Source organism: Vulpes lagopus, chromosome 8 (genome assembly GCF_018345385.1).
Source record: "Vulpes lagopus strain Blue_001 chromosome 8, ASM1834538v1, whole genome shotgun sequence".
In the NCBI taxonomy this organism is placed as follows: Eukaryota; Metazoa; Chordata; class Mammalia; order Carnivora; family Canidae; genus Vulpes; species Vulpes lagopus.
In genome coordinates, this window is record NC_054831.1 from 70,251,387 (window position 1) to 70,263,491 (window position 12,105).

Sequence of the window (12,105 nt, forward strand, 5' to 3'; positions counted from 1 at the left end):
CTGATGCGGGACTCGATGCCAGGACCCCAGAATCACACCCTGAGCCGAAGGCAGATGCACAACTCCTGAGCCACCCTGGCATTCCGATAATATCGAATTCTTTTGCCTAATTGAGCCTATTGTTCAAGCTCCTTGTTGCTTTTTCCATATCATTGATTGTGGTGTTAAGGTCCAGATTTTTAGTTCCTTATGATTTCTACTTCTTTGAACTTCTTTGGTCACATGCTGTTTTCTTAAATTCATTGCGTTTTCTGAATGCTCTTGAACTTTGAGAAATTTCCTTGAAACACTTATTTTGAGCTCTTTCTCAAATAACTTATGGATAATCATTTCTCTGTTGCCGGTTACTGGAAAATTACACTGTTCCTTAAACAATACTATTTTTGTGGGGTGTTATCTTCTTCATTTTTCTGGTGGCTTTGCATGTCTGTGCCTTTGAGGTTGTAGTCCCCTTTTCCCACCTTGTTGGACTGGCTTCACTGGGAGAAAGAATTTACCTGGAAGTGGGTGGCTTCAAGGGCATCAGCTAGGTGGGATACAGCATCTTTTATTTTGGGGAAGGCACAGTCTTTGTGCAGCTTCATCGGCTGAGTTTGACATTGAGCATAGTGTGGAGATCTTTTGTGGCTAAGATTGTACAGTTCCTACAGGTGGCAGTGGCTGGTAACACTATTGCAGTCCTCAGAGGCTGGGTCTGCTGGGATATTCCTGTTCTTCCCTTTTGCCTGTGGGTGGAAGTTCTTGCTGAGGTTATTTTCTGCTCTTTGCCTTATACACTGGCACTCAGAGCATTACTCAGAGTGTCACAGTTCAAGATCAGGCACATGGGGAACTGTCATAGTTCCTGGGGCACAGATGCACTTGCAGCTGTGACACTGGTGTCTGCAGTATATACGTGGGCAGATCTCCTGTGAACTGGGCTTTAGAAGCTCACCATAGTGACTGGCTGGTGTGGGTCACACAGCAGTGGCAGGGGCCTCGGGCTGGTATCATGTAGTAGCAGCACAGCCTTCATATGTCTCAACTCGGCTCAGAAGGCAGTCACAGGCTGGCAGCACAATCTCATTGGTAGCCTATTAAAATAAAGCTCTATGTCAGGACCTGGGGAACTGAGCTCAGAGCAGTGGCAGCACATCCCCAAGAAAGAAGTTCAGAGCTGTGATACAGGATGCCTGAGTGTGAAGGCATTGGTAGCCCTTCCCAGCCATGATGTGCCAGATGGTACCAGTCTGGGAGACCCAAGATAGAGCACAGACCTCTAGCCACTCTAATCCCACATACAGTAGAATGCTGTGGTGCCTCCCCTCTCAGGGAGTGAGACAGCAGTCACGGAGTTCTCACTGCAGCAATAGCTCTGGGCAGCTACATCAGCTTGAATCAGCATTGGTGAGGACTGGCAAAGGCTGCAAATGTCCACAGGGTTGAGGCTGCTGGGGTTCTTCTGTTTTCCCTTATGCCGTATGGTGAACTGTCTCTGAGAGGATCCCTCCAGGTATAAGAGAAATTATCATCATGATTCTCTTTGCTGTGCTTTTCCACCTAGGAGTTTCAGTTCACATATACATCACTGCAGTGTCCACTACATCTTTAGCTAGGTTGGTTTGATCAACCTTGGATTCATATATAACTAAAACCAAGTGATACCTGAAATACTATTCTAAATTACAATATAAGAAAACCTACATTGTTGAATCAGTAAAGTCCTTTTGAACTCCTAAATGGATTCAGATTTTTTATCTTGAAATTTTTTACTCTTGAGGATCTATTTTTTTCTTAACACTTAGTAACAGTATAGTTTTAGGCTAGTTGCTTTTGGGTCTATAAATCTGTTTTCCTATCAAATGAGAATAACTTATATATTTCTTAGAGTCATCATGAGGATTAATAATGTGGAAAGAACCTTGCCCAGTGCTTAACATAGTTACTTTATAAATGGGCATTCCTTTCTCTATATACCTCAACTGGTTTGTCACTGCAGTGACTTGACTTTGAGTTAGCTTCTTCCACAACTTAAGAAATATACTAGTTTCTCTTGGACTTAATCATCATCAGTTTTCAAAAATGTATCATTCTAAATCTTTAGTTGGAAAAAAAAATAAATCTTTAGTTGGGCAGTAAAACTGAATGACCTCTTTCCCCCACTATTGAATGAAATTAAACTGAACTAAGTAAGGCTAATGAATAATCCCAAATTCAGAAATGAAAATAAACACCAATATGTGTGCTCATAACCTAAAAAGAATCAGATAGCTGACATATACAAAGTGTTAAACATGAGCTTTAGAGCAAATTCATACTTCTGTTTTTTTGTATCCCTTTTATGGGGGAAAGTATTTGGATATGTATGTCATATTCCGGGACTTTTTTTTTACAAGTTTTAAAAATAAAATTTTAGAAGTAGGTTATAAGGTAGATTGATGTGACCAAAGATATGAAACAAAAGAATATTAGAGTATTTTGAGGTATCAGAAACTCAGCTGGCTGCCCAGGAAGCAGGACCTGCACATCAGAGTGCCCACAGTGGGGACTGCTTAGCCCCAGCAGCAGGGCATATGTAATCCACCCAGGGGCCACCCAGGAGCTCCTGGTTCTGCTGAACAGGAGGGAATTGGACCACAACACCACTACTTTCAAGAGCAGTATAGATGACCTTACCAACTGCATAGAAACAATTGAGGAAAGAGGACTATCTCCCAAATGAAAGAACAAGATAAAACTACAGAAAAAGAGCTAAGCAGAATGGAGGTAAGCAATCTACCTGATAAAGAATTCAAAACAATGGTCATAAAGATACTAATGGAACTTTAGAGAGGAGTGGATGAAATTTGTGGAAACTTCATCAAAGAGATAGAAGTTATTTAAAAAAAAAAAAAAAAACCCACAGGAGATGCAGTAACTAAAATGAAAAATACACCAGAGAGAATTAATGTAAGAACGGATCAGCAGTCTGGAGGACAGTAATACAAAAGCAACAATGCTGAATAGCAAAAAAAATTAAAAAGTGAGGCTGGGTTAGGAGACCATCAGCCATAGTAATATTCTCATTGTAGCGGCCCCAGAAGGAGAGAAACAAGGAGGAAAACCCTACTTGAAGAATTAACAGCTGAAAATCTACCTAATATGGAGAGGGAAACACACATCCAGGTCCAGAAAGCACAGCGATCCCCAAACAAGATGAACCCACAGAGATCTACAACAAGAATGTAATAGAGAATCTGAGAAGCAAGAGGAAATGGAAGCAGTTGCATACAAGGGGAACCCTATAAGGCTATCAGCTCATTTTTTTCAGCAGAAACTTTGTAGGCCCGAAGGGAGTGGCTTAATATATTCAAGCTGAAAGGAAAAACTTAGACCCAAGAATACTCAACCCAGCAAGGCTATCATTAAGAATTAAAGAAAAAATACAGTTTTCCACACCAACCAAAATACAGAATTAGTATATCATTCCCCAATTCAATCCTAGCTACAATTACACAAAACATATTTACACAACAGCTTTTTTGTGGGCATTCATAGTGAGTTATTCATACCCAAAAATGGCAACAACCTTAAATGTCCATCAAATGATGGGTAAATATAGTATATACATACAGCTGAGTATATTTGACAAAAAAATACTAATTACTGACATACGCTACAACATAGGTGAAACTGAAAACTTTAGAATAGGATAAAGAAACCTATCACAAAAAAAACATTTATTATACAATTCAATTTATGTGAAATGTCCAGAATGAGCAAGCCATAGAGACAGCAATGCGATTAGCAGCCCCCAGGGGTTGAGGATAAATGGAGTAGAGGAACATAACCGGAGAATAACTGCTAATGTATATGGAGTTTTGGGGGAGTGATAAAAATGTTCTAGAATAGATCATGATGAATATATAAATCTGGATACATAATTCTGAATATACTAAAAAACACTGTGAACTGTTAAGAATTTAAGAAAAAGCGGGATCCCTGGGTGGCGCAGCGGTTTGGCGCCTGCCTTTGGCCCAGGGCGCGATCCTGGAGACCCGGGATCGAATCCCACGTCGGGCTCCCGGTGCATGGAGCCTGCTTCTCCCTCTGCCTGTGTCTCTGCCTCTCTATCTCTCTGTGACTATCATAAATAAAAAAAAAAAAAAAAAAAAAAAAAAAAAAAAAGAATTTAAGAAAAAGGAAATAGATATATAATAGGAAAAAAGCAAATCCAGAAGTTTATCCATTGACAGAAACTAATAAAATTGATAAACCTTCTAATACTTTCCTCCTACAGCACAGTTTCACTAGTGACAAGACTTGCTGGGCTCTCCCTTTTATTCCCTTGTCTTTTAGAACAGAAATCATGAATTCGGTGCAAATGGTGAGCTTATCAGGAAATTACTTTACTGTAACTTTGGCTCTCCTTTATCAGCACTTTTTTACATTGAGTTATTCCTTCTCTGCCACTTGACACTTTTTACAATCTGTTGATTTAAAACTTATTTTTAACACACAGCTTTTCCCCCTTTCAAGCATTTTAAAACACATTGTAACTGCATTTGAATATTTACATGGTAACTGCTTGAGATCACAACTGGCATCCCCTTTTGTACTCTTCCCGCTGCCCCCTGGCTATTCCCCATTCTTCTGAGCTTTAAAGCCTCTGGAAATCTGTTTATGTTCATCTGGTTAAGTTATCAATGTGTCCAAGCTCTAGAGCACTACTTAGGTCTGCATGACTGGTCAGCAAATGGTCCTCACTGGTATTTCTTCTGCTCTTGGTACCAAGGTATCATGGTATCTCTACTTCCATCGTCTCTCAGGAATTCGTTGTTTAACTACTAGATATCCTAAGCTTCATCTACTTTCAGACTTTGTAAAGAATTTGTCTGATACTTTATTTGGTATGATTCAAGAATAAAGTAACATCAAAATTGCCTCTTCTGATCAGGGGTATAGTAAAAGTCTTTGGTATATTATGGTATATTATGAACATTGCATTACAGTCTAATTTTAAAATACTGTCTACATTTTGTGCATAATCACTGGGTTGGTAGTTATTGTCGTTCTACAGAATGTCTGTGCTTAAGATACTCATTAGGTATCTTAAAAATATGTTGGAATGTTTATGCTTGAGGTTAATCGTGTTTGAGTGAAGAAGGTTGTTTTCCTCATTGCTGTTTGCGTACTTTGTATGGCCAGTTAGCTTCTTCTGGGGGTGGAAGCTGAGTCTCTACTTATGTAAAGAAGAGATCAGACTGTTTCTATCAGGTGGATATACATGATAACCCCCAAAACAAGAAAACCAGTGCAGAGAATTGTGCCTGTTATCTCGTGGCCAAAGAGTGTTGAGGTTTTAGCTGTGACTTAACTAAACAAATGAATTTTCTGCCTTCTAAACTGATCAAAGTTAGGCTTACAAAGCTTGAATATTTTCACAAGTACCTTTAAACAAGTTCTTTACTCTCTGTGCCTCAAAGTATTGGTAACTGGAAAATTTGGTATTAAGCCTTCACTTTTAAAAATTGTACATTTTTAATTATCTCCAATGATTCTTTGCCTTTTTGTCAAGTCCAGTTTTTCTTCAAATGAGAAAGCATCTGCTTACAAGGCTTAAGACTTTAAAACCTTAACTTCTTTATATCCTTTCTGCTAGAGTACTTGCTACATCCCAAAAGAACAACTCCATTTTATTCTGGATTATAGAAGCTTGTACATTTTGTTCTCCATGACAAGACTTTGTTTTTAAATTATCTAATTCCTGAAAAGGATATTGTTGCAAAGTTGATTTAAAGCTGAAACAGTCTCCAGGAATGAGTAAATGGGTAAAGAAACTCAGGCATTGCACATTTAAGGGAATGAATTTGCTTGTTAAAACTGATTTCAATGGCCCTACACGCCTTTTTTTGTGTGTCAAGTGCTATTGCATCATCCAAGCTTGGGCCCTTTCCCAATACTATTTCCTCAGCAAGCCCAAGAAAAGGAATATTTCCATAAACTAGTCTTCATCAACCCTTTGATTCTGTTCTGAATTTCAACTTGAATTTTTCCCATTAAATCCATGGCTTTTATTTAAATCAAGTTCTTTACAGGGGTAGCTCATGTCTTATACTATCAGATAACATAATAACATAAATAACAGCACATCATAAACATTCTCTCAAAAAGAACATTATCATTGACATTATAATTAAAGGAATTTGTTGGTAAAGACTTACTCTAATTCAGTTTGTTAAAGGGAATCTAAAGGTTCACATTTTTAATCAAAGATGTACCTAACTTGCTAAATAATTATCACTTTAAATAGAAAAACACTTTTATCATTGAAATATATAAGCCTGTTTAAGGAGTAATTTGACTTTAAATCTGTGCCTCTGTTCCCAAGAAAACTAAAAGAAGAGAGCATCTAATAATAGGCACAGTTGCCTCTTAGGTGATTTTTTTCATAGCATTTCTTGAAGCAAACTCTTACTCTAAGATGCTAATGCTTTTTTTTTTCCCCCCCAGATAATGGATTCATACCTGATTCACTTCTAGAAGATGTGATGAAAGCATTGGACCTTGTTTCAGATCCTGAATAGTAAGCAGTAGGAAGTATTATTTAACTGATTCAAAAAGATTTCCATTAAATTTAAAACATTACATTTTTGCCTTTTTAAAAAAGTCTAAACCTGCATAGAGGAAGCTTAGTCCTTTTTTTTTTTTTTTTTTTTTTTTTTAGCTTAGTCCTTTATATAAAGAAAGATTTAGGAAGAAATCAAACTGATGAGTATTTATAGCAAAGACTCAACATACTGAAAATGCTCCTTTCCCCACTGTTTTTCTTGCTACAAAATCTTTTCCATTTTTTAAAATTTTGTGCATAGGTGAAAGTAATGACAGTTAACTGTAATGTCTGTATTGCTAGTTGCCCGTCTTAGAAAGCCAGCAAGTTTCTGACTTCATCTTAAAGATGAAGACATTGATCAGAGACACTGGACATTCTGTATCATTAAATTGGCTAAAACCTTTGTGAGCAGCCCCCAGTGTGTTAGAGAATTTAGTTTTCAGTACTGTCAAACGTTAATATCATGTCTTCTTCATTCTTTTATATTTTGTACATTGATACATCTATAACTTCTTTCATAAATTTGTGCTTTTTGTTATCCATGACAAAATCTTTCTCATTAAGAGGATATATTTTTGTATTTGAGCAATCGATATAAAGATCACCTATGATCTATGCTAACTTTTCCTTTTTCTGCCCTGTTTTTTTAGTCTGAAAAGTTATGTGATGAACAGATTTGAGCTTACAAAACACTGAAGGAAAGGATTCAGCAAAAGCATCATCAAACCTAATATAGTTGATCCTATTCTGTTTTTAAATAGTTTGGTGTATTTTCTTTGAAAGTATGAAGCAGGGATCCCTGGGTGGCGCAGCGGTTTGGCGCCTGCCTTTGGCCCAGGGCGCGATCCTGGAGACCCGGGATCGAATCCCACATCGGGCTCCCTATATGGAGCCTGCTTCTCCCTCTGCCTATGTCTCTGCCTCTCTCTCTCTCTGTGTGACTATCATGAAAAAATAAATAAAATTAAAAAAAAAAAAAGAAAGTATGAAGCAAACATTTTCAAATTGCTCACATTTGAGTTAGTTTGTCTAACTCTTACTACCTAGAGCTCTGATATTATGCATTATTGAATAGACAGTTGTTTCCAACTTGAGGAGGAAGTCAATTCAGAGAGTTGAACTTGTCTAATAAATATTATAATCATAATTATATATTTTGGAATTACGGTTTTTGTAAAATTTTTTTTTAACAGTTTTCCAAGTAAAGGCCATCTTGTTTATATCATTGTAATATGCAAAAGAGAATTAAACTCCAGTAATTCTGGTTATTCACAATTCTTAAGAAAAAAGAAAAGTTTTTTTCTCAAATTCTTACATATATGGCTATATATCACCTACTTTTCATTTTTTTAATCAGAATACATGAAATACCTTCAAATATAAAGTAGGTCCAGTTGAGTTAGATTGTTTTTTTAGAAGTAGCTGACAAATTGGACTGAGTTCTTCATTCTGTGTTTTGGCCTAGTCACATTTATGCTATGTGATGGCCTATAAACTAGCAGGACCACATTAGGATTAATGAATTAAATGCATTAAATATGACCTTGCCTTCATATCCTAACCCGCAGCCCATACTCAGACCCGCTCAACTGTCATATCCTTTGCATGTTGCATAACAAGGAATAGTTAACCTGGCATGTACAATTTGGGAGAGAACATGGAAAATGAAAATTTTCTGCAAAGGCCGTTTTCATTTTTACAACTCTTGCCTACTTTCTAGTCACACATAACCCCTTTCACCAGCCTTGGCTCCACCTAAATGGCAAGGCTAAGCAAAGCACTGTTCACCATAGGCTGCTCCCAGAACAACATAGTATGTGCCACTCATTGCTTTCACTAGGCCTCAGCTCTCCAACAATAGTCTTTCCTCTTCACTCTTCAGGTTACATTATCTAAGAATTTTAAGCTACCTTCACATTTGGTTTCTGAAAGTAGCCTTTTGGGAGATGTTTTTGATTACCTGACAGACCACTGCCTTTGACACTGTCTTCTTTTCCTCTTTGAGCTTAAAAACCAAGGTTTAAGTTAAATGCCTCATTTGCTTCATAGGTGTATGCCTGAATTTAACAAGGAGAATTGCCTTTGGGAGTTTATAAGCCTGCGTTTACAAGCCAAGCTTTTTAAAATTACTTTACCTAATAAGGGACAATGTTCCAAAGTCATCATCATAATTTAAATTCTAAATAGTAACAGAGTACTCTGGTTTAAAAATACCCAAGTTTTGGCAAATTAGATGTCATTCCTGTGTATTTGTCATTAAGGGTCTAAAAAGAACAGCTCTTAAGATTTTTGGCAGGCAGATGTGTTATAGTACTAGTAATTTAATCTTTATGAAAGAAGGAAAATAAGCTTTTTCTCCTTTGGTATCCACTGTTTTTCTTTTTTTTTTTTTTTCCTCCCATAGTATAAATCTCATGAAGAATAAATTAGATCCAGAAGGATTAGGAATCATATTATTGGGTCCATTCCTTCAAGAATTTTTTCCCGATCAGGTAACATAGTTGAAGAAATAAATCTATTTAATGTTTTGTTCTATTGGGATGAGCTTTTTGTGATTATTTCACTTTTTTCCTACTCATGTAAGATGTTCTAACATGCACATAGAAGACGAAGAAAGCACTGTTATGATGTAAATATTTTCCCATACAGAGAGGATAGAAGGGTATGCGTGCTATAATACAATAATGCAAAATTTCTGAGGAGGAGGTGGTGGAAGAGTGTACATACACCAGTATACACACATTATGGTACTGTTTCTCTAAAGGAAGGATAATATTCAGAAATATGTGTAATAAAAAGAGAAAGATCCTCTTTATCCACCTGAACCCTATTTTCCTTCTCTCGGGTCACTGTTATCATAGATGGTATGTATCTTTCTTGGAGCTTTGAATATATTTGAAGAGTCCGTAAGTAGTGGAGATGACAAAGTTCCAGGAGAATTTTAGAGTAAAAGGAGAACCTCTGAGTGGAGCTGTGCTATTTCATATTAGGACATGTCTTCTAACAGGGCTTTGATAGGAGCTAGTCTCAATCTCCTGAGTTACATCTACATCATTGACCAAGCCAATTATTTTCTTCATGTTTCCTAGCTCAGTGAAGGACTTTACTGCTAAACCAGATGCTTTAGGCCAGGCATAATGGGATCATTTCCTCAGATACCATCATGGTTTAAGTTAAAGATCATTGTTTTAATAGAAATGCCAATTTCTGTATTGCCTCTCTTATAGAGAGGCCAAGCAGCAAAGTGACAGAGGGAAAATGTCAGGATATGTCTTAATTGAAACCTGAAATACCAAATTATTATCTTTAACAGAATAGACAATGTTACACTTAATCTTGGTAATTAAAAGAGAGCCCATATTTTCTAAATCTGGATCTGTTATGGTTGGTGTTGAGTAAAGAAAGTGAGGTAAATTCAAAAAGTATATCACAAGATAGCTAGACTTCTTTAGATTTTAGTAAATGCTTCATGAAAAAAATAAAATGACTACTGGATTGTGATGTCCTGTTTGTTCACACTCCCAACTACTAGGGTTTTTTCAGAGTTCTTTTTTGGAATATAACAATGTGTTTTACATATCTTATAAGTGTTGAGTAAATTTATAGCATTAAATTAAAAATTACAGCACTGATTTTAGGGGCAGATTTAGAAAAGTGCTTGGGAAATATAAAAGTGGGATAGTTACCACCTCTTTTGGAAATCTGCATGTTAGATGTAATTCATCACAAGATAGTACTTGTAATTATCCTAAGAACTTACTAGTTCAAGAAACAGTTTTTTACATTGTATTCCTTGAGCTAATTAAAGAGAATTTTAGTCCCCTGGTCTTTCCAAGTGTAATCTGCAAAAGCTGGTTAGAAATGCAAGTCCTCAGGTCCCTTCCCAATCAAACACCCTCCAGAGGAAGACCTCACATTCCCGCTTACTCACATGCTCAACTTTCTGTCACACGTCTCTTTTGATCATAGCCCACACCACTGAGGTCCTCTGTATAACGCTTTGTACCAACAGACCAATTTAGTGAAACTCAGTAAAGTTGCAAAACTGGGGTCAGAAGGACAGCCAGGAGAATATTTATCTAACTTCTGTAATCTCTACAAATGCTTAAAGTAGGTGCTAGGGAAGAGCATTTCTTGGCCTCAAGGAGAGAAATACAGAGAAGCATTTCAAGGCAATTTGTTTATAAGAATCGCAGAAGCAACTGCCATCTTTTAAGCCCATAACTATGCATTGGCTACTGTGTGCCTTATAAATTAGGTACTATTCCCTGCCGCTGCCGCCTCCCCCCGCTCCCCCATTTTGGCAATGAGGAAATTGAGGCTTTAGAGCATTTTAGAAAACCGCTTGAGGTCAGATAGCCAGACGGTGGCTGACTAAGGAGTCCAGGGTCGGTAGTTCGCCAGTATGTTACAACCACCTTCTGTTGATATTTTAGCATTTTGTGCCAACTGTTAATAACTGGAACTAAAGAATATAAATTGTGTATCCATTCCAGTAAAATAAAGTATATTAACTCTGATAATAGCTCATTATCTAAGAAACTAATTCCATCAACTCATGTGTACAATTAAGAAAATGACCAAGTTACTGATTTTTCTATGTTTTGTAAAGCATTTTGATAGATAACAAGAAAGCAAAAGCTTAGATTAGATCTTTCTCAATTTTCAAGGGGTTTTAAAAAAATGAATATGCAAAGAGCCAACAACAAAAAGTCTTTTCATGGGAAGATGACTAATAGGTTTGCCTAAAACAGAAAATTCAGACAATTGAGTAGTAAAGGTAGATTAGGTTCTGTATTTTAGGATTCTTGGTTGCAGATGACAGCCTGAAATGACTGAAGTGGGAGGGCAAGGAAAGAACTGCAAGGAATAGCTTACAGGCGTTCAAGAACTGAAGCAGCAAGCCTCCTACAAAGTTGGAGCCACCCTTGCCAACACCTCTCTTCTCTTAGTTCCAAAAAAATGGAACAAATTCTGAGGAGGAGCAGGACCAGCTTTTGTCCCACATGCATCCTCGTATCAATCAAAGAGAAATCACTGGAGCCTGGTACCTTTTTGGTGGGGCCAGACCATGAATGACCTTAAAGCCAAGTTAAGAGAATTGAACTTGATCTTTAGCTAACTGGGAACAAAGGTTAAGGCAGTAGGAATAACAAATTTAATAAAATAGTAATTTAATAATATCCAATAAAGACTTCAAGCACTATAATTTTGCATTTTCATTCCCATAAGGCTCTTTTCACTACCTAAAAACTGACAATATTTAGATGGGGGAGAAGGGTGGAAACCCCTAATTCAATATTGTGAGCCAAATGGAAAATACTGGTACCTAGATGTTGTTTGCAGGCTGACGAAAAGTGACATTACTGCTCTTATGTATTTACTGAGAGGAACAAATTATTTACAACCAGGAATAAAAAAGAGGTAAGATTTTAGGAAATATTTTTGTGTTTTTGAACCCTGTCCTTTAAAAAAATACTTTTCCACTTTCTTCTTTTCCCCAGAAGCAACTATTTTAGTTTTAGGTTTTCTAG

At 36.9% G+C, this 12,105-nt stretch overlaps 1 protein-coding gene across 4 annotated transcripts in view; it reads left to right on the forward strand.

Moving 5' to 3' along the window:
- Window positions 1-12,105, forward strand: part of MINDY3 (MINDY lysine 48 deubiquitinase 3) — an 84,539-nt gene that overhangs the window by 69,788 nt on the left and 2,646 nt on the right. For all 4 annotated transcript variants that reach the window (XM_041766373.1, XM_041766376.1, XM_041766374.1 and 1 more), the window contains 2 exons: window positions 6,472-6,544; window positions 8,976-9,063. In XM_041766373.1, coding sequence (XP_041622307.1) covers window positions 6,472-6,544; window positions 8,976-9,063 — 161 coding nt within the window. The remainder of the gene's footprint in view (window positions 1-6,471; window positions 6,545-8,975; window positions 9,064-12,105) is intronic.